The sequence below is a fragment of the Rhodnius prolixus genome, unplaced genomic scaffold, assembly GCF_049639745.1.
Source record: "Rhodnius prolixus isolate KJV_2025 unplaced genomic scaffold, Rpr scaffold_2, whole genome shotgun sequence".
Classification (NCBI taxonomy): Eukaryota; Metazoa; Arthropoda; class Insecta; order Hemiptera; family Reduviidae; genus Rhodnius; species Rhodnius prolixus.
In genome coordinates this window covers 44,378,784-44,406,058 of record NW_027411592.1, presented here as the reverse complement: position 1 = coordinate 44,406,058, position 27,275 = coordinate 44,378,784, and the positions used below count along the sequence as shown (strand labels likewise).

Below are 27,275 nucleotides of genomic sequence, written 5' to 3'. Positions count from 1 at the left end.
GGTGGCCATCTTTGGCATTAACTTCTTATACTCACCAAGTATAGCTGCACAACAGCACTCAAATTCTCGTCTATTATTTAATTAAATCCAAAATTATTTACAGAATAAATATTACGGATTCTTTTTATTGTTGATATTATCCGAATACTCTTACCAAAATAACTTTATTATTAATTTGTAATCTCAAAAAAAAAAAAAAAAAAAAAAAAAAATTGAGAAAAATGTCTTACTAAATTATATTAATGAATTTTTTTTTAAAATTTATTTGTAAAGTTACACCAGCGCTAGACACGCTATAAGTAACAATGACAATAACTGACATCGAACTAACTAATTGAGGGGAGAAGTTACCCAACGATAACACTCCCTAAGTCATCTCTAGGATTAGCTACTCTCTTCAGAAGAGAGAAAATCGCGAGGCCACTGGCGTTTTAGTCGACTGGGAGGATGATCTGGATGGTGATGAGATGATAAATGGCGGACAAGAGGATTGGAATGAGAGTGCAAGTTCTGATGAAGGCTTTTATAGCGAGTTCGTGCAACCTGACATACAAACGGGAATTTCCAGGTCTGTGTGGATAGTTAGATTTGAAACGTAAAATGGAGCGTTAACGACAGTGCGGAGAATTTTAGACTGAAGAGATTGAATTCGTTGAAGATTGGAGCGTTTCGTTGAACCCCACAGTTCAATACCGTACGTCCAGGCGGGTTTTAGTATGGAATTGTAAATCAGTCGTTTGTTATTAAGTGAAAGTTTTGAACGTTGGTCTAGTAGTCTTTTAACCCGTTGCCGCAAATGACGGCTATAGCCGTCCGATCTTTGTTGATATGTAGGCAAACGACGTCTATAGCCGTCGTGCACATTTTAATTAATAAAAAAAAGTACAGCGTTAGTACGAAGTGTACTAACGCATACACTTGTTAATTATTAAATTAGTAAAGCAAATGCTGTATAGTCGTCACGACGGTCATAGCCGTCATTTGCTCTGGAAAGAGAAAAAATAACATGATGAGCAAATGACGGTTATAGCCGTCGAGAGGTTTTTTGGAAAAACCGTGGCCAAATGTGATAATTTTTACTTCCAAACATACAACTTACACTTGATTCCATCTGGCAGTCATAAACAATTGAGAAAAAAAAAGTGTGTTTCTGAGCACGATCATCAAATTAAAAGTGTGCGGCAACGGGTGGGTTAAGTAGTCGATAACGCCTGTTAACTTCAGTTCGATTAAGTCGTGTGTGCGGGTTCCAAGTCAGTCTTTTGTCTAAATAAAGCCCAAGATAACGGACAACATTGGCAGGAGGAATTGGAATTGAGTCATAGAAGATCGGAGGAAGAGTGTTGCGGCGGAGAGTGAAAGTAATATTTTGAGATTTGGTTTCATTTAACTTGATTTTCCATTTTCTTGAACCATATTAATGAATTAAATTGCAATTTATTCATATGTTCACAAAAATTTATTAATTTTTTAGATTAATTCCTATTTGAAGTTTTTGCGAAAGAGGTATAATGATGAATCTTACAGCAGTAAAGAGAATCGCGATGTAGGTACGTTTAAGGAGTATTTCATGAAAACAATACGACTATTTCTAGACATCGGAGGACAATTCTAGCTCCAAACTATTTTGGAAATTTATCACTCATTCAATTATCTAGTATTATGGTACTCGAGAACTTTGTACGTGTTTGAGTATTGCTAATTTTTGAGTATTTTTGTTTTTAATGCGACCTCCACGTCTTTGGGATTATGGCTCTTGGCACAGAAATGAAGACATACTGCAGTAATCGTACCGTGAGTAGGATCGTAACCATTTCTTCGTTCTAGAATAGTGTGGAGTTATAGTGCACTTTTCCAATGATTCCTTGGAGCTAATATTTGGGTTGATGATCGCTTCGCTCGGTGCTTTCAATTAAACCTAATTTTAATACCGCGAAATCGAGGAATTTCCTTAGCAACTTAAAGATAACCTTATCCCAGACGAATAATGTCGTCGAGTTGTAGAAAGTACTTACTCCATGATTACCACACAAATGTAAATTTGTATGAAAATTCAGGCAGTATTAATACAAACAGGTAACCTTAATTTGGAAAATAATAAAAGTAGAAGATGGAGGCTTAATGGAGGGGATGTAGCTGAAAAAAATATCATTGCAAAATATTTCACCCTTTATTATTCCCAGCAGGTGGATGAAAATAAGGAAGATGAGAAAGAGAATAGGAAACGGCCAAAGAGATGCTTCAATGAGGAAGAAGGACCAAAACGTTGTCCTGGGACGATATATCATTGCCACGATCGGTGAAGAGGTGAACAGACGAGGTTGCCATGCTCTGAATTGAATTCCTAATATCCCTCAGGACAGTCAACTACAGGAGAAAATGAATACGAAACAATTTATAACACTGTTGAATATGTTTTGCCTTGAAACAACGTGTTTTCATGTTTGTTTAATTTATTTCTCTCGGTTGTTATTTATTTATTTTTGGTTTCTATGCAAATTGGACAATTTTTTAAATAAAGGAAAAAGACGATCAATAATGATCGAACTACTTCAAATCAACAAAATCACGATTAAGTTTAAGGAAATTACTCACTAAAATAATGCCAGTGATGTAAAGTTGTTCATTTTTTTTTTTAATTTTGTTAAATTCAAGGATCATGAATGTCTGAGTTGAACAGCGCACCCTGCCTTTTTTCGATTCGAGAGGGGGGCTCTAGACAGAGACAATACTGTTCAAAACTCGGCCTTAAACTAATGAGTTAGAAAAGTAGTATATTATTTTGTGATTTTACCAGGGACCAACTTTTAACACAACAGCTTTTGAAGAAATCTGTGCAAAACTTTATAAAAATGCTGCAAGCGAAGATTAGTGATTCCTTTATAAGAGACCGACGAAGCCAATCACCAAAAAACACGTGACAAATATCATGGATTCAATTTTTTATTACAGCCAACACCAAGATGAAATAAATACTGTTTTTGAAAGCTATCATGCGTTTGAAACTGATGCGGTGCAGCATAAGCTAATTTCAATTTACTAACATAATCTTATTTCATTTAAGTAAAATTCAAGTTCAAATGATGGTGACATTTTGTTTGAAAAGACCGCAGAACAGTGGTACAAATTTAATGCGAGCTAGTTACTATTGAATAATTTACCAGCAGTGTTCATGGAAAGAACAGCTTTTCAGGAATACATATGTGCACATTTGGTCAAAGAACTTGCATTCTATTAAAAGGACTGGCTGCCCACGCCAATTTTGGTTAAATGTTTAAGTGTTTATTTGGTTAAATAAATAATTCTCTAAAACATAACAACAAATAAATGAACACGTAACAAAAGACAAGTCATATTTTATAAAAGATCAAAATTTTGTGTGCCCAATTCACTTTATTCACAGTTTGGGTCTTCTGAATAAACAAACCACCGGAAGTGTTATTTCGAAACTAGGGTACGTAACCAGACTGAGCTGTAGCGGCTCAAAAATAAAGTTTGCTGTGAGATTCAAGTTTGAGACTTCCAAATGAGAATCCTTCACTCTTTGCATATTACTAATTAAATCAAAAATTTAATTCATACCGGGCTCGAGAAATGGAAATCTTTCAATTACTAGTCCGAACTCCTAATCTCTTTACCTAACCCGCTCGTCAGTACGGTCATTTTCACTGGGAGTAGCTGGACTTCGAGAACGGCAACATAAAAGTTTTATCAATCAATAGAACTGCTGTTATAAAGTTTCAACAGGTTGAACGTTATTTTGATTTGGTTTGGAAGAGGAAAGAAACTGGTTATGGAAGAAACAAACCACGATTTCAGTTGACAAAAACAATGGGAAAAAACAAAATTTGTGGTATATAATCAGGGCCGGATTTAGATGAAAAGAGGCCCTAGGCTACTCCACTTATGAGGCCCTCAAAAGCGTTGATCTTAACCAATACATTTTTATGTTTGTTTATTAGTCATATGCGTAGAATTTCTCCTTATTTTCGGTTCAGTGTTTTAGTGTTCACCGTTTTTAGAATAGTGTAATTTTAATTTTGCTAACAATTTGAATGTAGGCCCTTCTTGATCGTGAGGCCCAAGGCTGAAGCCTAGTTAGCCTATAGGAAAATCCGGCCCTGTATATAATTCAGTTCTGGCGTACAAGCGTTTTCTGGACCACTGCTTGATTTTCGTAAAAAGTGATTGGATTAGAAAGAAATCAACGCAATTTTAAAAAATCCTAGCCAACACTGGGATAAAAGTTCCTACCCGGACTTGAACCACTTAAAATACACAGTGTTTTTTGTTTTCTTATTCAGTTTTACATTTACTGGTATGTAAATATAGTTTTATTTTTTTTAAAAACTGCTTATCCACTCTTAAAATATTAGGGAATATATATCGAGAATATTCAGTGGCTTAATAATTCAATTAAAATTAGTAAGTACGAGGGTCGTTTGAAAAGTCCGTGCAAAGTCAGAGATAGCACCACTGGCACGTATCGAGGTTATGTTTAGTTAGTAGCATCTCTTGGAAGAACACACACCAAGTTTCAGCCAGATCGGTCTATTTCTTTGTGTTTGGCATTCGTTTGAATCGAGGAAGTCGAGTGATTTTCAAAAAATGGAAGAAAAAGAATTTCGTGTGTTGATTAAACACTACTTTATGAAAGGCAAAACGCCTCAGGAGACTAAAGAGAAGCTTGATAAACATTATGGTGTCTCTGCACCTTCCATTAGAACAGTTTATAAGTGGTTTCAAAATTTTCGGAGTGGCCATATGGGCACAAGTGACGCTGAACGTTCTGGACGCCCTGTTGAGGTTACTACTCCAGAAATCATTGATAAAATCCATGATATGGTGATGGATATGATATGGAGAAGAGTGAAGGTGCGTGAGATTGCTAGTGCTGTGGGCATCTCGAATGAACGGGTACATAATATTTTGCATCAACATTTGGACATGACAAAGCTATCCGCAAGATGGGGTGCCGCGATTGCTCACGCTTGACCAAAAATGAAATCGTGTGAAGTGTTGCAAGGACGGTTTGCAGCTGTTCCAGAAGAATCCGCAGGACTTTAAGCGTCGTTTCGTCACTGTGGATGAAACATGGATACATCACTACACTCCTGAGACCAAAGAACAATCTAAACAATGGGTTACCAAGGGGGAATCTGCGCCAAAAAAGGCGAAGACCGTTCCTTCGGCCGGAAAGATTATTGCGACTGTCTTTTGGGATTCGCAAGGAATAATCCTCATCGACTATCTGGAAAAGGGTAAAACTATTACAGGTGCATATTATTCATCGTTATTGGACCGTTTGAAAACCGAGCTGCAAGAAAAACGCCCACGATTGGCCCACAAAAAAGTCCTTTTCCATCACGACAACGCACCAGCTCACACCTCAGCAGTTGTGGTCGCAAAATTAATGGAAATAAGGTTCCAACTCGTTTCACATCCCCCCTATTCTCCAGACTTGGCTCCCTCGGACTACTATTTGTTCCCCAATATGAAGAAATGGCTGGCGGGAAAAAGATTTTATTCAAACGAGGAGGTGATTGCAGAAACGAATGGTTATTTTTCAGACTTGGACAAATCCTATTATTCGGAAGGGATCAACAAACTAGAGCAGCGTTGGACGAAGTGTATAAGCCTAAAAGGAGACTATGTTGAAAAATAAAAAAGGTTTACCCCAAAAAATTAAGTAGTTTTTATTTTTGCACGGACTTTTCAAACGACCCTCGTAAAGTGAAAAGAGAATTGCTATGGCACTGGATTATTGAACAATTATGACGTGCATCAAGACTTGCACAATCTGTCTAAATAGCATTTATCGAAATCTGTTATTGTTGGCAAACCGCTGTAGGCACTGTAATTAATTGATATCCAGTTAATTAACTGTTAATTGAATCGATGTCCCTAAATTTACGCAGTATGTCATGTTTCATGTAATGTTTCAGATACAATAAGTTATCATTCCTTTCTTTTACGTATGGAAATGACAGTTTTCCTCCGGCGACTAGCAAACATACTTTACTGTAAATTTCTTTTATTAATCATTAAATAAAATCCAAGGTCTAAGACCGGGGAATCGAACCCACTAACCAACAATACATATTAGCTTTACAGGTCTCGCCTCTTACCGCTCGGCTATCGTGGCGCCTACAATGTATGTTACATTATTTCATTACATTTCTCAACTTTTTTGGTTTGTGGAGTTAATCTAGTAGTGCAGTGAACGGCTTTATAGTTAAGGTTGGTGTTGATGTGCCTTCTGATCTGTCTGTTTTATGGAGTTCAAAAGCTTGGAAAAAGATAATGGTACAGCTTTACAAGTGAAGTTACATGGATTACTAATCTGTGAGGTCCTGAAATGGAACCAGAATGAAGTGATAAAGGCAATGATCTCTGATAGTAAGACAGCTTTAGAGGCTCTATTTAAACTCAGCTGGAACTCTAAACTAGTGAAAGATTGCAGAAGATGCCTGTATTATCATGATCGGGGAAGAAATGCTTAGACTCCTCTGTTAAGAAAAAGCTGATGAACTTGCAATAATAATATTAATGGCGATGTCAAGCGCAGGAAGAAATTACATTAACGATTATAAACAAACAAGTTTCGAAAGTAAAAAACAAATAAATTATTATTATGGAATAATAGCCCAGCGAGGGAAAAGGAAAACTTAAATCCCGTTATTACTTTTCTCGTTCCACTTTTCCGACTTAAAAAAAAAAGAAGAATATTGAGAGCATAACTCAAACAGACCAGGTTTTCGCATCACTTGCTTTACAAATATTTGTACACATAGAGTTATAAATACATGCAGCAAGCGGAGTTTGTGCGAATACGTGTATATTTCTAAATAGTCTGCAAAAACGTTTTTATATTTCTATCACAAGGCTATGGAAGTTTTACTCTTCGTGTTTCATTTCATCCAAGCGATTTTTATTTATTTCTTTTTACTTTTATTTTTTTTAACATTCAAATTGTTAATAAAGTACGCATTTCCCAATATAATTAATTAATTCTTGTTTTTGATTACATAATTTTTAACCCTTGATTAGGATTGTTGAACTTTATTTTTTAGCTGTTATTTGCTTTTGCAATCTGGAAGAAATAATGAGCAAATTCCACAAAAAATCAAACAGATCCAATAATGGGGTGTTTTATTTAATCTTACTGAATCTCTGCAATGAGGTTTATCTCACTGAAAAGATACTACAAATTAAGAGAACAAATTAATCTATCTATCTAACTGTGGCGCAACAGTACTAAATGACCTGGGGCTCTTCCACAAGCTTTACCTTCTCCGGCCAGCTCCACCTGGTCGAGCTTAGGAGGAATCTTTTAGGCATTCTGTTTACCTCCATTCTGACTACTTGACCTAACTATCGGAGGCGGATTTTCTTTAAGAAAGGCACAATATCTTCTTCTTTTTATGGTAAAATTCTTCAATTTTCTTACTTCTCTACTGACCAATTACAAAGCATGGACCAAATATCTTTCTTTCCTTTACGCAAAGCATTCTTTCACTTTCTTTAGACAATACCCACGTCTCATTAGCACTCTTTACAACCGGTCTCAATAATGTTCTGTATATTATGACCTTAGCTTCATGTGACAAAACTTTAGAGCGAACAGTAATGCAAATAATCAGGCTTGTCCATGGGACATATTTTTCTGTCCCATCCCATGGCAATTTATGCTTGTCCCATCCCATCCCATCCCACGGGATTCCAATTATAATATTAATATGGAATACAGTTCAAATAAAAATTATTAAATTTATGAAAGTTTAAGTTTAGTGTCTACTAAATAGGACTACATGCACAAAGAGACATGCAAAACGACAAAATTTATTAACTTTATCACTCAAAAGTATAATCTAAGTATGACAATTCAGTGTCATTCTGACACTCTCATTTTATTTCTGAGTCACTCTGCTCAGTCTAGGAAAAAAATCTAGGCAAACCTGAATTATTCTTTAGACTCGAAATCCTTCTCATAGCACCTTGCAGTTACATAGATGATGAATGAATTATATTTTGTTGCACTTACGCAACTGCAAATTTCAGCCTAAATTTATTTTACAATATCAATTATCGACTACCATGGGAAATACAAATGTGTGCTGTCCCATCCCAGCCCATCCCATGGAATAACATTCCTATGGACAACACTGCAAATAATGTAATTCACTAATTTTTCTACGCAATATAAACTTCATATTACTTAATATTTATAACTGCTACTTAATGGTCGAAGTAAATCAAACTGCGGATTATAAACTGTAACTATTTTTACTAAACTGTCCATGTTTTAATTAATTTTGGATAGTACACTATTCTGAAATGGAAGTGAAAGTAAGGCACATTTCAGTCGGACCGTTTCATAAAAAAAAGAAAAAAAGATGTCGCAATTAGTTTCAGCAAGTTACCCCAGTATTAATAATATTGCTCAAGTTCATCAGAAATAATTTCCGATGTATCAGCAGAAAAGTAAACTGCCGCTGTAGCATTACAAGGGTCAACAGCATCTTGGGTCGTTAATAACGAGACACTAATTACAGTGTATAAATTTATTGATTATGGAATTTCGTGAGATAAGATTTATGTATTATGTAAGTTACTTCATTAAAAGGCAAAAGATTCATTCATACATTTAGTGTAACAATTAAATTAAATTCATTCAGTAAAAATTTAGTTTAGCACTGTTATTTTGAAACAGAGATGCTTAGACTGTAATTAGAAAGATATAAGATTGATTTTGATTAACTATTAGTTAAATAGTTACCTATAATTGAAAATATAAAATGAATTTGATACGTGATATCCATCAAGCATGGCCAACCATTCAAAACAAAGCAGTCATCAATAAAACCATAATTGTAATCATTAATCTCAAAAACCAGCTTAAATTAAAATGTAGCAGAAATCGACGATGAACAAGTGGAGGATGGTTATTTATGAGATTGCTACAGATTGCCAACGAATAGTTAGAAATGGAAAAGCATTGCAGAGCTGGTTTTGTAGAGGCAACATGCTATATTACCCATAAAGCAATCGCTGCTGTTCTTAAAGGCTGCTAGAAATATGTAGATCTGTCGGAATCGTCCTTAACAAAACCAAGACTCTTTATTAACCAGCCTTGCGGAAGAAGTAACAAAGACTATCGATTTCGATTAATCATCAATTACTTGCTACACCCCTAATGACAGCTGTGGCATAAAAACATCTGAAAATTTAAAATAAACTGAACTATGCAAGATGAATAAACTATGTAACTAGAGATAGAAGAAATTGATATGAAAAATATTTAAAGAGTAAATATTTCAATTCTTTTTTTGCTTCATAAATCATTAAAGAGCATTTTTTTGATTCTAACGGGAGATAAATTTATTTTTATGCATAATACATTTTTTAGGGAACGTTTTTGCAGCATATAGTATCGCAAGGTTACATGGATAGCAAAAGAAAGCTTCTAAAAGACTTACTTTACAAGAATACAAGGTAAAATATAATGCTTTTATTTGTTAAGTGTATCACACAGTTATACACTAAAAGTTTACTGTGTCCCTATATTTTCCCTTCCAACATTCCTTCTTTTGTATTATACGAGTATTTCTTTTAACATCTAGCTTCCCACTCTATTATATAAATCTCTATTCAGTGTGCTCCTATAAAATTTTGTTCTCCCTTTCCCTGATAATAATACACTCTTTTAAAATATTCACAATTAGAGCACAATTTGTATTTACATAGATATTTTTTGTTAACTTGAAGTGGCTTTAAGTTTAATTGTTGCCTCAATGGCTTCTGAAAGAGTGAAAAACAAATGGAAATCCTATTAGAATGTTGCAAAGCTGACTTCGCTTTTTTCAACTAAAGTTTTTGTTTATTTTTTTAACTTCATATTGTACCTTGAACAACCTGCTAGTAAGTTTTAGTAAAACCTGAATTCTAGCCAATATCACAAGTATTTAAACAGTAACAATGTTTTTAGCTTTCATAATAATGTTGATGATGATGTTGTAAATGATTGTGCACACATTTATTAGACGCTCAAAAGAAGTAATGTTATAAATTGAAAGAAAGAGGGCGTGGTAAATCCTCTTCCAAAAAAATTAGTTCAAAGTTTTACTGGTTATTCTCGGTTGAAAATAAATCGACACGAATTCGGTCGTTCGGTGTGAGTGGTTCTCAGGAGTCCGAAAAAGAAAATTCAAAATGACTGAAAGTGGCTTTCACGAAAGAGCTACTGCTTCTAAGTCTTCTATAAAAAAAAAAAAAAATTGAACGAATTCAGAGCTATGTTACGAGGGTCGTTTGAAAAGTCCGTGCAAAGTCAGAGAGATAGCACCACTGGCGCGTATCGAGGTTATGTTTAGTTAGTAGCATCTCTTGGAAGAACACACACCAAGTTTCAGCCAGATCGGTCTATTTCTTTGTGTTTGGCATTCGTTTGAATCGAGGAAGTCGAGTGATTTTCAAAAAATGGACGAAAAAGAATTTCGTGTGTTGATTAAACACTACTTTATGAAAGGCAAAACGCCTCAGGTGACTAAAGAGAAGCTTGATAAACATTATGGTGACTCTGCATCTTCGATTAGAACAATTTATAAGTGGTTTCAAAATTTTCGGAGTGGCCATATGGGCACAAGTGACGCTGAACGTTCTGGACGCCCTGTTGAGGTTACTACTCCAGAAATCATTGATAAAATCCATGATATGGTGATGGATGACAGAAGAGTGAAGGTGCATGAGAAAGCTAGTGCTGTGGGCATCTCGAATGAACGGGTACATAATATTTTGCATCAACATTTGGACATGACAAAGCTATCCGCAAGATGGGTGCCGCGATTGCTCACGCTTGACCAAAAACGAAATCGTGTGAAGTGTTGCAAGGACGGTTTGCAGCTGTTCCAGAAGAATCCGCAGGACTTTAAGCGTCGTTTCGTCACTGTGGATGAAACATGGATACATCACTACACTCCTGAGACCAAAGAACAATCTAAACAATGGGTTACCAAGGGGGAATCTGCGCCAAAAAAAGGCGAAGACCGTTCCTTCGGCCGGAAAGATTATGGCGACTGTCTTTGGGGATTCGCAAGGAATAATCCTCATCGACTATCTGGAAAAGGGTAAAACTATTACAGGTGCATATTATTCATCGTTATTGGACCGTTTGAAAACCGAGCTGCAAGAAAAACGCCCACGATTGGCCCACAAAAATGTCCTTTTCCATCACGACAACGCACCAGCTCACACCTCAGCAGTTGTGGTCGCAAAATTAATGGAAATAGGGTTCCAACTCGTTTCACATCCCCCCTATTCTCCAGACTTGGCTCCCTCGGACTACTATTTGTTCCCCAATATGAAGAAATGGCTGGCGGGAAAAAGATTTTATTCAAACAAGGAGGTGATTGCAGAAACGAATGGCTATTTTTCAGACTTGGACAAATCCTATTATTCGGAAGGGATCAACAAACTAGAGCAGCGTTGGACGAAGTGTATAAGCCTAAAAGGAGACTATGTTGAAAAATAAAAAAGGTTTACCCCAAAAAATTAAGTAGTTTTTATTTTTGCACGGACTTTTCAAACGACCCTCGTATACGTAGATCTAAAAAGTTTTCTTTTAATATGATTCTAAACTTTCGGCAAGTTAATTTTTGGTAACCTTATTATGGTTTGAAAATACACCAAGTACGAAGGTACATACTCTCTGGGGTATTTATCAAACAATTAAATGATAGCTATCGTTTAGTCTCTACATCTTCGTACTACAATAGATCCACTGAAGCACGGAAAACATTTGCGAGCTTAATTAAAACACATTCACACAAACATTTCAAAACATATGTCAAATAAAGAAGAGCTCAAAATTTAAGAAAGTATAAAAGAAAAGCTCAACTAGAACGTTGACATCACGAAAGTTGAGATAAATGTGCAAAACTGACTCGTTCTTCGGGATAAAAATCTATCTTACTGGCCACGAAAAATCCATCAGAGCAGGAATCAAAACCCTCAATATTTGCTTCATATCTTCAGCAGTAAAGTCCAGTTAGATCAACACCAGAGCAGTCAACACTAAATTCTATTTTTCTCCATTCAGAACAGTTACTTACATAAAAATTAATTCCTAATTCAATTTTCTTAATTCAGGAACTCTTTAACTGCATCTTTAATCAGTAAAACTGCAATAGAATCATTTAAAACTGAATCGTATAACTATTCAAAGATGGCGCGAATTAATATTTATATTTACTTTTAATTTAATAGTTAATAACCCAATTATTATTGATACACAGTTAGTGAATATCTAGAAACCTTTTTTGATTTATTTTGTAAAGGTTTGCCACTGAGCTTATTATTTTTAATTTCACTTAAGTAAAGTATTTTTTTCTTTGCCCTTCTTTGTCCCTGGGCAAAATAGAAGTTTATTTCTTTTTCGCGAAACAAACTGTCAAACTGTTCTCTGCTTATTTGTCCAAAACAGTTCCGCCTGTGCAGAGCGACACACATAATCAAAAATAAAATTCATTCTCTCATGTAAATTTTGGGCGTGGCAATAATATTTATGGGCAAAATGGGATTTTCTGGCCCAAAGTTATTTCAAAACATGGATTTCAAAAGTTATTTAATGTTAGAATTTCGAAATCAATTCGACCTGATGTATTCTAATTTTTAGCAATTAATGCACACTTAATGCGGTCAAATTTAAATTTAATTTTGGAAGAAGAGATAACAAGAAATAATAATAAAGACCTAACACAAAATAGTAATAAAATTCACAATATCAACTATGTCTCACCAAATACGATAAAAATGCTTGATCAAATGAGAAAAGATTGGAAGATTAGAGTGATAACTCTGAATGAGCACAACTCTTTGAGCTCCCTAAGGAATTCTTGGGAATGTTTTCGCAAACTACTGGATTAATTGAATTAATTTGAGGACTAACGTCGCCTTAAATAGTACGAAGTATGTACATACTACTGCAATGAAAAGGTGCTAGCTTAGAGACAAATATTTCCTCATTTTGCAATAAATTCAAATGCCTACCATAAAACCTAGAATAATTTATCTAAACAAAATCTTACCTGCACATCTCTAGTCACTATATGACTGGTGTGAAGAGCCATTGCAGAAAATTTTCGCAGATTGTCAAACTGAAATGTTATTTCCAAACTATCACTTTGTTGAGATTCGTTCATCCAACCAACCCATCGACTTCCTGAAAAAGAACAGATAATTATTCTTCAATGATAAGTAATAAGTACAAGAAAATTAGAGCAATCATAAATAAGGCGTCGCGGAGAGGGACCCAAGGACACGTAGGAGTTGATTATACCTGACTACTCAAAATTTAAGACTTGAATAATTTGAAATGAAATTGGATTAATTGCAAGATTAAATTAATAACACGACTATGGAAGCAGTATCCCCGATGGACATTATTATCAGACAGCATTATTCTGATGGACTAAAGAAGGATGCTGCTGAGAAGAGGCAAACAGCTGTAGAAGTGTGAATGAACCCACTGGTAGTTTTTAAAAGAGTGAACAAATCACAAATCTAAGTCATAAGTATCTGAGGCAATGTTTCAGACTTTTCTCCCAATATCTCCAAAAGCGCAAATATTCAAACAAATATGAAGAAAACACCATTATCTGATTTCTCTGGCGCATTCACAACCAGTTGTGGATCTATCTCCATCGGATCTAAGTTATACAGGATTGTGAACTTTTAGGGATTGTCAATAAAATAATTTATTTGGACCATTATTCTGATAGACTCACGTTTCCTAAATTATTTTGGTTTCTTTTTAACTACTCAAACCAAACTTATACTTCCAAAACATTCTAGCTGTGCCCCTAAATGTGTCTCAGAATGTTTATGATCTAAAAATATCAGCTTTAGGTCCGTATAAATTACTCAATAATTTAATAGTAATTGTTATTAATTAGAAACTGAGTATAGACTAAGGGCTTTACAGTAGTACGTACATATGATATCAAAATTTGGATAAAGAGCAAAATTACAATCGAGATAACGATAAAATAGTTGAAATTATTAAGTAATCAATTTTGGGTTTTGTGGGCTAAATTAACTTTTTGATTTCTGATTCTTTCATAAACAGAATTTATTTATTAACTAAATGATTTAAATTTTGAAATCTAAACGCTGAGGTGATCGAACAAAGAACACTTCCATTTCCTTTGATTGATAATTTAATTGATTAATAAAGCAAAAATGGGGAATGCTTTGGATCTATTATAAAACAATTTAAATTTATTGAAAAATGTTCAATATGAATTCAATTTTCTAAATTTTTAGGAAAACAAATTTAGCAATTCTCACTTCTTACAGAACATAATATTAAGTCGAATAAAACATTTTTACAAGATATTAAACTTACAATAATTCTACGCTATTTGTATTTAATAATTTTCTGGAATTTAAACAAAAGGTTAATGTTGTTTTATCATGAGAAAATTACATCAGTTTGCCTGAGACATTCTATGTACAGCAGATGGTTTTGTTTAATGAGAGACACCAAAGCAAAACATCATTCAATGGAAAACTGTAATTCAACAGTAATAGCTACCTTCAGATTAATTGCCAATTACTGTAATTAAGTCAATAAATCTGAACGTCAAAAGGATCATATTCCCCATAATCGCTTACACAGTTCTGTTTTAAATTTAACATAAATCTTTATTATAGTAGCTTATTTTCATTGCACATTAAACCGTTATTAATAATTTAAACAATTATAATTTATGATGTAAGTCACAGTATTGTTATAAATAATAATTTATACTGAGGCACTAATAATCTTTGTGCTTCCTTACTGCAGCATTTCCAATTTTAACCAGGATTTTGTCAGCTAATTTGTTTAGTAAAAGAAAAGTTCGTAAAAGGGATAATAATTGATGGAGAAAAACATAAGTTGTAGAAGACTGCCTCAAGGAAATGACATGATTTGAGGATTATATCTAAAGGATACTTCCAGCCATAGCAGGACCCAAAACTTTGTCTTTTTTTTACATCCCAAAAATACTTTCTACACGGCCCCAAACCCCGATGCAGATCGTGACAGAGAAGTCCGAAGATTATGCAACTCTTTCCCAGAATTTATTGTCGTTGAGGAAGGATTTGATTTAAGAAATAAATAAATTTGAAAACTATTCTTATAATTGGGATACAACACAGAACAATTACTACAGCTTTATTTGTGAGATCATATTAAAAAATCAATTAAGATAACCAAGACTTTAAGCTTTAAAATGAATATTTAATAACTGTCAGTCATTAATAATTAGGTGATCTTAAGATTCTATGAGGTCTCGTTCAGTTTCAGAACAGAAAGAGGAGGAGTCAGGTGTATGCGTTAATCCAAGTTATAAAGTTAAAAGGCATCCCGGAGGCAGAAGGCCTAGAGGTAGGCCAAGACTAAGATGGTTGAACAAGGTGGAGGAGGACCTCTCCAAGTTAAATGCGGGAGGATAGAGAAGGAAAGCGAGTGATAGAACGGCTTGGAGTGAATTGTTGAAGGAGGCTAAGGCCCTACAAGGGCTGTAGAGCCATGGAGTAAGTAAGTAAGTATAAAGTTAGAAGGAATAACCAGTCACATTCTTTCAGACTGAACTACTACCAATAAATTTGTGGTTTTGAGAATATAAAGGAAAGAACAATCAATTTTAGAATCAGGATTTTATAAAACCAGGCGATTCTATTGGCTGTCATAACCTATTTAATGATGTTAACTGAAAGGAGTGTGAGAATGCCTGGATTACTTCCGATGAGTATTGCTTTATATTTTGTCTGAGTGTCTGGGCAATCAAGACATCAAAACGAAGTGAAACGGTAGCCCATCTGAGCCGAGAAGGTTCCTATGGTACACTCAAAAGACCTGAACCATTTACAGCACAATAAAATACCAATTGCGTGAAAAAGCAAATAGTCGTAGCAATGGTGGGTGAAAAAAGGCCAGAAACAGGCGAAAAAGTTAATTATTAGCCACTTGCTTAAGTTTACTGGGGCATTACTACTTAAGGTACTTTCACATCAAAGCTGGAAGTACATTCGCACCTGTCAATGGATGGCCTAAGAAAGAAAGACAAAGAAATGGCAAGTTTTTGAGTATTTCTTGTTTAGTTAAGGACCACGTAAGGCTGAGCGTTCGGCACTCTAAAGATAAACAGGTGCCTTCAAACTTCTTCTAGGAGTTCATCTTTCTGTACACTTGAGTCCAATCAAACAGACATAACTGGAAGACTGTTCCAGCTTGAAGTTTCGACAAAAGATCCTATGGTCGCGGTGCGACAGACCGAACTCCACTAAATCTAGAATACAAACAATAGATGGATTGATGTTTCTATACAATTGTATGAGAGTTAAGCCATTTAATCTTATCTTAGAACAGGAATTTTATAAAAAAAAAAATGCAAAAGTCTACGTTACGATTACGTTTTTTTATTTTCTGGAATTATTTACCAACTCCTTAACCACCTTTCCTGGCTGAGATTATGCACATACGTATTCTATGTCATGGTCTATACGATAGAATTGTTCGTTCAACTAGCTTGAATTCAATTAAGTACAAATTTATGAATCAAATATATTTACGTGTAAAAAAGCTACTAACTACTACTATAAGCTTGATACGGCTAGCTTTCATTCCAATTCACTAAATTATAATGCCACATAAACAGCCGTCTTAAAATGCTGGAAAAAGTAATTGAAATGGATTTTATGAACATGCAATTCTTTTAACTGAAATAATTTGCAAATGACTTTAACGATTGTCCAGAAAAGAATGTTAGAATATTACAAATTCATTAAATGAAAAAATAAATAGGTATATATATATATATATATTTATATAAATTTGACAGACCTGGCCATAAGTCAAAATTAAATGAATCCAAATTCCATCTTCTAACCAAGGATGGTTCTTTAGGTTCTAATTGAAGAGAAGAATAACCTGCAATCCACAAGTAAGCCTTAAAACTAGAAATCAATAAATGAATTTGGGAGGAGGCCATAGTGCAGTGGAAAAATATTGTGCAACTGAAAAATTTTCAACAGGTGTTTAAGTGATATTTAAGTGAAATTATTAGTGAAAAGGGATGGAAAAGTTAGCTCCAAAGGTGTTTTACAGCCAGTCTGGGGCCAATAACATGTAAAAAAAATATAAAAAAAAATGGCCATTCATTATTCAATTGTTGCCAATTATGTTCTTCATTAATTATCAAAATTATCTTCTTTTTTTTTATTGAAGTGTTCCATTAAAACTTAATTAGCACGTGACCAAGAAAGAAACCTAATTTGAACAGTCACAAGTCTGTCACTAAATAAAATTCTAAAGGTCTAACTTCAACTTTTCAAAAATGTTAGTTTCATAAATTAGTTATCTGTCTCAGATCAGTTGTATATTAAAGGTTTATAGTTTCACGATTAATTCGCTAAAATAAAAGAACTTCTAAGGAAAGTGTGTATCCCAGAACTTCATAAAATCAAAAAGAATTATAGCCAAAATCAACTTTTCAATTTAGAAATTTAGAATTACAAAAAACGAAATCATCCTAGAAATTCCTGCTTCGGAGGAAATTGAGTGAAATAGCTATTTTAATAATAATATTTAACTGACTACAATAAGAGAATAGTTTAACTCAGGGGTGAGCAACCTTTTTAATCAATGGGCCAATTTTAATTTTTTTTGGCGGGCCGCACATAGATTAACTCTTATTAATAATTTACGAAACATTATTTATAATAAATATTAGAATAAAAAAATATAAAATTTAAAAAAAAAGTAAAGATTTCATATACAAATTTTAATGCAAGATAAAAACAATCAAGAAAAGAACAGAAAAACGAATTTACTTGAAATTTTTAATGAGAAATTTGACACTGTTTTTTCGATACAAGCTGATCGATATTAGATCAAATTCAATTTTAGAAATGCTTGGCGGGCCGCGGGTTGCTCATCCTTGGTTTAACTCATTTCAGTGATATCACCAAAAAATTAAGTGAAATTAAGTACTACTTTTTTTTGTTAAATTTTTGAATTCAATACCAGTAGTAGTTACTCGAAAGATAGGCCTTATTTTGAGTCTAAACCTGTCTTTCACAAAGTGAGCGACGCCCCCTTGTGGGCACTGGAGGCCTATAGAGGGGCGGTAAAGAGACCACAGAAAATTGGGGGTTGTTCAAGCGGTTTAGGGGGAAGCGATGGCTGATTTGTGAAATGAATCAATCAATTCTCTTGGATTAATTATATTCTAATTCTAATATTTTAAACTAAAATCAAAACCTATCTAACTACGCTACATCGATAATTTCGTTGCTTTTCACTAAGTTTTTACGTTAATTTTGGCTACAAAAGCCATTTCCGCCATTATACCCTGGATTGTGGTCGATTGTTCAACGATTTTTGATAACGTTCCCTCCGTCGTATTTGTATGAACGTGGATTTAGTGCTGCTAACTAGAAAGAGAAATCGAACGCAATGATTTACGCTGTTTTTAAGTTTTAAGCCTGATATTAATAAACTTATTAAAAATCATCAAATTCATCCTTTACATTAGATTGGTTTTAAAATTCAAATTGAAATGTTTGTTTTAATTATAATAAAAGTTTTTCTCAATATTATTAAGTTATGTTTTATTAGAACAGTATCATTTAAAACGTAAGTTTTAACTCAGAAACAGGACTTATATGGCAGTTATAATTAAATTACAGTAATGATTTCGATTGTGATTTTTAATATGTGGTAAAGTTAAAAATTTTAGGGGAGCTCTAGAAAATAATTGATCCTCAAAGTGGGCGGTAAACGGTATTATAAGTTTGAGAACCTCTGGTCTAAACTGTTGCAGGCATAAGTCTGAACTAATATTGAAAGAATTAACCTTATCTGCTCAAGTCCATTCTATTTCTAACTACTTCCAAGCAAAAATAAAAAAAAACGAAGCTTGTTCAGATTTTATATTTTTCCTTATTGTGATGAGAAACTAATTCCGAGGAAATGAACTCTAAAAAACTTCATTATTTAAGTGAACTAAAGTGTAAATAACTTCAGTTTTAAAAGCCAGAAAACAAAAAAAAAAAATTATAAAAGTGTTGAGAATGACAAAAGAAGAATTAATATAGATTTATTCTAAGAATGACGAGGAAGATGGGAACTAGGACATAAGATGGAAGAGGAGGAAGAAGGTGGTAAAAAAAAAAAATCTGACAGAGATTGGCAAACTGTGAGATATCGAAGCAAGGAAGAAGGAAATTTAAGGCGATTAGAAGGAGGGAAAGAATTGAGATTCAATAAACTGGCCGGAGGAAACTGAGAGACTTGCTCAGCGAATCTGTTTATTTAAATCGTCGAGGAGTGATTAAAAAGCGAGATACTTAGGCCAGCATCAATATCTATCTAATAAAGAAATAAAAGAAAAATGGAACGTATACATTTTTTTTTTTTTTTTTAATTAGGAATGATAATTATACAGTCTGTTTAATTTAAATTATATTTTTTAACCATTAATATTAACACCTCTCAAAGAATAGATCTCACTTATTACTTTTTTGGTCTAAATTATTGATTTCTATTTCACAAAAAATTTGAAGGACTTTTTATTACAAAAACAAATTAATCTCTATTATCAAATCAAAAATCGCTATTTCAGAATTATCAATAACTAAAATAATCAGTCATACATATACTCGTAGTTGTGTAAGGGTACTATTTCAAAAAATGCACAAAAAAGTTTAATTTGGAAAAAATGCCCAACTTTGACCCTTTTCTCTTTTTCTTCTATAAAGGATAAAATTCCCAAATTTTCTTTAAAACAAAGGACAAATCCTCTTTTTTAAGAGTAATTCTTTTTATATAGATGCTATGAAATATATCGTAGATAAACATGGACGTTACCAAACTATGTGAACAATAAGTTCATAATAGTAAGTTCAAACAACAGTAAGTATCAGTAAGAAAGAGTTCAGGTCGAATTTATAAACCGCTTAAATCACCTTCTCAGATCTACCTCATACCTCAGCTACGTACACATTGTAACAGGTAGATCGCACATTAAACTGTAAATGGTTAAACGGATTCTGGAATGAAGATTCTAGACTTCTTTCAATGCTCGATTAATGCCTTCCCTAAATTTGCTAGTACCCAAAAGTTCATGTTTGTTTGAATTTGGAGTCTCTAAACACTAGATTATCAAATCTATATTAGATGCAATTATGAATAACTTAATCTGCAAAGATGATTAATACAGTTATGAACTTTAACTTTTTTTTTAATAGGAATAGAGTCTCATTTAGAGTCCTTCGGGATTAGAATAGTCCTCAAAGTGTAATGTCGCCTAAATAGATTAAGAGTTACAATGCTATTCTAGTAATTGTACACTTTACGTTAAAGGCGAGAAGAATCAATTTCACCATCATTATTCATGGCCATTATGCTTCTGCATCGATATTTAGGTTAATTTTCCCTGTCGTGTCCAGTGTCCCCACATTAAGAGCCGACTATTTAACTGATTACTTCGTCATAAATCAGACTGTGGCACTTTTTATTCCCTGATTTATTATGTCGGAATTCTTTTTTAAATCGAATATTTTTTTTTTTTTAATTTCAATTTTTATTTAACACAAAAAGTAAAGTAAAGTAATGCTTATTTTTTCAGTCAGGCTTTACGTCCAACTAACAATTAGGTGTCGTGGACGGACGCGTCTAGCAAACATATTTTACTTATTTTAAACAATTTTCATGATATATGCACTTAGCTAGTGTGTTTGTAATGGACATTACTTTGAGCATGTAATATCAATTCCAATTCTGCTGTGTGAACAATCTTTGACACTTTATTCCATTCTAGATACCTCCAAAAACAGGTTTAGCATTCAACAGGAAATCGTGAAAAACTAAGAGCCTTGTTTAGTAGCAGTTTTTAGGAACTTTCAGGCTTCAGCCTTAGATCTGATCCTTTTGGCAAATTCAATTACTGCAATACAATAATGCTCTTACTGAATTTACATGCGACGGAAATTCTTTTAAGGAAATTGGAAATCAATTAGTGCAATCGAATAGCTATGATACTTGTGCTTGCTCGCACCTTATGCAAGCTTCAATCCTCTACTGCATTTATTCTTAATCTGAAGGTTCAGAAAGGATCACAACTCGGAACACTTATTCAGGCTTTACTAAACCCCGTCATATAAAAGAAAACATCCTTTTATCATGTAGCTGGGTGTTTAAAAAACCCTCATGAAGTGCTTAGCCACGGCTATACATATTCAGATTTGCTCATCCAAACTCATGCATGACTCCATTAATTTTGTCCTGTTGTACACTTGGCACTTAAAATCATAATTCTCTACAAAAAAAAATTCTTTCAGTGACATTTATTTAATTAAATCCGCGCTGTTGTAATATTACAAGGTGTGGCTATTAAATAATGAAACTGATGCTGCTACAGAAGAACAATGCATGCGCCAAATCCTAACGACCGTCAGCTGTGCAGCGTAAAGCCTTCTCTTTCGATTGCAGCGTCTCACGTGTTTGTAGAGAAATCTGTCTGACCGGAACCGTCGTTTGTGTAAGAGGTGTTAGTTTCGTTTTGCCAAAAACATGTGACTTTTATCTGTTCCCCAAAGTCAAATCCGCATTAAAAGGAACACGATTTCAGTCCGTTGAAGCTGTGAAAGAAAAAGAGGCACGCGCCGTGCAGGAGCTCACAGAAAAAGACTTCCAGCACTGTTTCGAACAATGGTAAATTCGCATGGAGCGTTGTAGGGATAGGGGAGGGGTGTATATTGAAGGTGGTAATAACTAAATTTGTATAAATTTAAAATAAAATGTTTTATAGCAATAGTCTCGTTATTTAATAGCCACATCTCGTATATTGTTATAATTATAAAGACCTTTGTTTTTGTTAAATATTAAATGAACTACCCTCAATCAAATGTTACGTGTAATTAATTTATAATATTATCAAAACTGTGATGATGTGATAACGAATATAAGTGTTATACTATTCAGGTCTTTTTAAAAAGAGCCGAGAAGTTAGGTTTATATGTTGATAATACTAGAAAACAGGATACCGAACATTGAACTCCGAGGTACGCTCATAGAAAGAAGCAGAGCAGAGAAAATGATTGGTTGGTGGTGACGTAGGGACGAACTTGACATGTAACAAGGCTCAAGGAAAATTAAGACTTAAACTTGAAACTCTGGCTAAAGTGTGTCTCTAAAAGGAGTTCACGAAAACTGCCCGGGTATCTTACAACCTGATCTGTAGTCCTGCAATCAACAAGAAATCACTTTAATGTAAAAAGAAATTGTGAGGGTCTCGAAATATGAGTTGAAAAACTTTAATGTCAATGTAAGTAGTCTGCTACGAGAACAAATAGGCCATTATTCAAAAAGGATCAAACAAATTCAAATTTTTAAGCTACTTTTTTTGATTAGATTTAATGATTTGTTTCGAAACTGAATAATATGCACAAAACCAAGCAACCAAGAAATAATAACCTATTAATGTTTTCTTAAAATTTAAACTAAGAATAGTGTAATGGCTTTGAAACCAAATAGGAGTTTGAACCGAAATGTTTTATCGTTGCAAATAATTTCAGTAATTGGTAAAAATAAGTACTAAAAAGTAGAGTGTGTATAAATCGATAAGCTTGCTCGATTTAAGAAATGATTGATAAAGCATTATTATTTAGCAGTAAATGTAGTTTACCACACAATACATGGGGATCAAGCCATACATCATAAGGCGTTGATAACAAGTTTACATTGTTGAAGGATAAAGGCTATATATGTACATTACGGTACATCCAGAATCTTCTCGGCCTCCAATCTGGCGACACTCCACCAACTGGAATTACTATCATATATCAAGTTTATCTAGAAAATTCCCTTTTCAAGTCTCTAAACCATTGTGCTCTATCTGCTGATGCCGGAACTTTACTTTTTTATCCGATATTGATGTAATAATTAATTTTAACTTTGAAATAAATTGTACACTTCTACGGTATATTATTCTTGATTATCTCAATAAATTATTGGTTTAGTTAACGATCATAATAATTTTAACAAACGAGGCGCCACGGTAGCGGAGAGGCTAAGATGTGTACTGGGTACGATTCTCGGTCTAGGCTTTGGATTTTCTTTAAGGATTTATGTGAAGAAATTTAAGGCAAACAATGTTCATTACGATTAATTGCCTACGTCCACGACATCTAATTTGGTTATTAGACGTAAAGTCTGTTTAAAAAATAAGCATTACTTTACTTTATATTGCTTTTAATTTTGGAAAAAAACTCGAAGAAAATTGGAATAAAAAAATACAATTACAATTTTTGAAAATAAATTTGAAATTTGGTTTGCCCGCCACATTTAAATGAGGTTTCATAATTAAAACAAATTAGCTTTGCATATTGTGCAATTTAAAGTCACTTTAAGTAAGAAGAAGGCTGAATCCTCTACAGCAAGTGAATTTATATTATGAAAACGACGTCAAAAGGTCAGTGTTCAGGCTTAAATGAATATAGCCTCAAGTTATTCTGATGTTAAGACGGATAAGTCTTGACTGACATTTCATTTAAAGCAATTCTAAAAAAAACGCTTTTTGCTTATTTCTTGTAAACCTTACTGTTCTTATGCATATATTCGAATAAATTATGTACAGAAATTTTGTTGGTTCGATCTCTAGTAGTGCTGCACGAGACCGAGACGAGGCGAGATTTTATGTAGATCTCGCCTCGGTCTCGTATGACAAGTGCTCGTCTCGGTCTCGGTCTCGTCGAGATATCTCGTTTTTTTTTTTTTGAAATTTGGTTTAAGTATTAAAAATAAAAAAAAAAAATGAACCCAATATCTGAGGCAATCAAAATGAATAAAAAAATGGTTTGTTATTAATAATATTTTCAAAAATTGTTATTATTAAAACTGTTTCCGGTAGGACAGTTGTATAAGGGTTGATCGTCAAAAACTGCACGAAAAAGCGTAACGTTGAAAAACACCCAACTTTGACAATTTGTTTTCTCTTTTTCTATAGGGTAATGTCGGGTGAGAAGGCCAATCGGGAGAGACGGCCAACAGCCGAAATTTAACCGAAATGTCGTCCGACGGCGCTGCGTGTGACCTCTCAAGTGATGAACGTTCATGTTTGACTAAAGTGAGTTTATTTTGGTCTGCGTCAAAGTGTTATTAATTAACTCAGAGAATAAAAACATTATCGTCTCAACAAAAATTTTTATGATAGTTGCATACTGCATGCTGCAGCGAATGTATGTGTCGAAATTTTAGTGTTGTTTTTTACATATTAGGAAAGTACAGTATACATTAATGAATCCTAACTTCTGAAACTGTCAAAAAGTACGCGTTGAGTTATGTTTATCATATTGGCCGTCTCTCTCTCTAGCATTCGGGACAGATGGCCATACCAACAGTAGGGATAGATGGCTAATTATTTTTATTTTATTTATTTTTTTGAAAATATTGATTTCGTGACCGTAAATTACTAAATTAATGATTTAGTTTTGGCAAGTAATCGGTCAAATAAAAACAAGAACTCGTCTTTTTCGCCAACATTTCGACAAATATATTGGCTTCTTCAGGGCCTGGATATTACAAATACAAAAATGCAAACAATTAAGAGAATGAGTAATGTAGAAAATCAGTTAAAGGGCTAGATTGTTCTGGGAGTTTAGTGACCGAAGCCTATAACGGTCCGCTGTATAAAAGCCAAGGGAGCGGCCCTAGTTAGGGTGGGGGCAGTTTGTGTTTTCCCAGTCAGTGAGTCGCAGGTCTCTAAAAATTAATATTTGAAAAACCGAGACGAGACCGAGATTTCTCGACGAGATATATATAATGTCTCGATCTCGGTCTCGGTCTCGGTTGCTCAAGTCTCGTCTCGGTCTCGGTACCCGGAGATTTGTCTCGTTTCTCGTGCAGCACTATTCTCTAGAAGCCCCCAAAAAGAGGGCTGAGTCTATTATTTACCAAATAGCAATATTGATCCATTAATGGATTCTAATCTGCAAATAGATTTTTCCAATATTCTGGTTTCAGGAAATTTTTTGGACTTTTATTTTTAATAAATGAAAACGGGTATAGTTAAAAGTAGCAGGATACAGTCTCCATAATAGCTTTTAATATTTAAACAGACTAAGACGTTTCGGTCCTTCCAGATCATTTTAGTTCTATGTAGGGCAACTAAGTTTATTTTAAATCAATTGTAAGGAGTACAGTCATGATAGACAGTTAGAAAACCCAATATTTAGTGGCATGATTGTAAGTTTTTAATAAATGATATAATGCTAAAAACAGTGAATAAAATTCAGGTGAATTTCTTTGGGGAAAATAAAAGGAGCTATTTTATTTGCACAATAAGATTAGAGCAACATAAACTTTATATTTGCTAACATGTGTCACAATAATTGTTATTACATTTAGATATTGTCGTCAATTTTAGCATCGTATAACTTATTAAAAAATAAAATGCACTTATAATCAATCAAATAGCTCTAAAAAAGTAACTAATAAATAACAAAAAACCTAATCCTAACAAGGTAATAACAACTAACAAGTGTAACTAAAATGTGGGATTTGTAATTCCAAAATATTGTGTAAAAAAAAATGAATGAAACTGCAACTAAAAAAAACATAATTGGAAAGCACTTGTAAGTTTGAAATTAATAAACTATTATGCGCAGTTTAAACTAACTATAGGGTGCACAAGGTGAGACAAGCAATCATGCAATAAAGTGCACTTAATCTTTATCTGAATACTAAATTTAAAAATTTTTGAAGTGGAAAAGATGACCGAACAAATTTAACGCATTCCATAAAATTACAATCTACAAATTTAGCTTTATCCAATGTAAATGAGCAAGAAGATATGATCCAAAATAGGGTATAAAGGACTGATTGAGATTACTTCGATCACTTTTAGGAAAATGGTTTAATAAAGTTCATTGAGGCGAGCTGGTTAAAGTAACTGAAGCTATTTTAAAGTTCATTCTAAAAATATGAAAGTAAAAAGTTCAACTTTTAATAATTTCAATTTATAATTACAGTCACTAGTTTACACACTTTTAAACTTTAAAATTATGAGAAAAATGCAGACAAAAAAAATTAGCAGTTTGTTTACATTGGCAATCATATGGTGTTCTTTAATAATTTAAAATTAATTTATATTATAAATAAAAAACTTGTTTTAAAATGTCTTTCTACTTTTTGAAAGAAACATGTTGGCTATTTGAAACGCTATTGAGCTCTATGCAAAGCTTCCGCTTCCAAAAATCAAAGAAGATCTCAATTCTATTTATTCAAACAATTTGAAAAATGGCTATAGATTAAATTCAAAACTCGAGCTTCAAAATGCTTTGCGCCTTTAAATTTTCAGCGAGTGAACATTGATATACATATAAATAACAGCATAAGCTACAAGTAAGAAAATAAATAAGATTGGTAGTACAGCAAATAGGCAATAACGAACAAATCTTTTACTAACCAGAAGATGGTTCTCTGGCTTCCAATAAGAAATCATCTGATCCATAAACACCATCCACCAATTGTCCAAGACCTCCTTTCATGATACCCGAATCTAGGTAACCATCATAACTAAGGTCTTCCAGCTCCGAGTCACCTCTTGGAGCATTGTAGCTCATTAAACTCTCTGAAAAAAAGTAAAAAAAAAAAAAAATAATAATTATATTGTCAGCTAATAATCTACTACAACCATAAAAAATTTGTTTCAGAATGACGCAGTGGAATCACCCAACTATCAGCGACAATATTCCTGTCTTGACTATCCAAAATTACTCCTAGACAGACTGTTCTTACCCGTAGACTAAACTATGGATCATAAAATGTGGAGGCAATAACCCTGGATCCTTCAGGCTGAAATCCTACAGTTGGAAAGGCCGTTGTTGATCGCAAAGGCGAAGTTATGATAGGCCGGTGAGAAATCTCCTCAGCCTTCCACCCCCCCGAATATAATATACTAGAGGTAACATTTCTTACCAGCCCCAGTATTCCCTGTTATTCAACCCGTAATCACTGCCTAGACAACTATAGAACAATTTTCGAAGGCGCATAGCTTTCATAACAGGTAAACTTATATTTTTAGTTAATTACGACAATTTTTTGAAAAGCCTTAAATTTAAATTCCAGTCATTCTCATAGATTGCAGTACTCATGTGCTGCATATTAATGGTCTTGTGACAGCTATGTACCTGTTTCAAAAATAAATTTCGATATTCTGACTTCAAAA

General features: G+C 33.6%; 1 protein-coding gene across 14 annotated transcripts in view; it reads right to left on the bottom strand.

Moving 5' to 3' along the window:
- Window positions 1–27,275, bottom strand: part of LOC141449738 (discoidin domain-containing receptor 2-like) — a 587,266-nt gene that overhangs the window by 71,221 nt on the left and 488,770 nt on the right. For 11 of the 14 annotated variants that reach the window (XM_074119450.1, XM_074119440.1, XM_074119446.1 and 8 more), the window contains 3 exons: window positions 26,514–26,678; window positions 16,889–16,975; window positions 13,086–13,219 (listed from right to left, as the gene is read on the bottom strand). In XM_074119450.1, the coding sequence (XP_073975551.1) occupies window positions 13,086–13,219; window positions 16,889–16,975; window positions 26,514–26,678 (386 nt within the window). The remainder of the gene's footprint in view (window positions 1–13,085; window positions 13,220–16,888; window positions 16,976–26,513; window positions 26,679–27,275) is intronic. The other 3 variants (XM_074119449.1, XM_074119447.1, XM_074119455.1) reach the window with 1 other exon arrangement.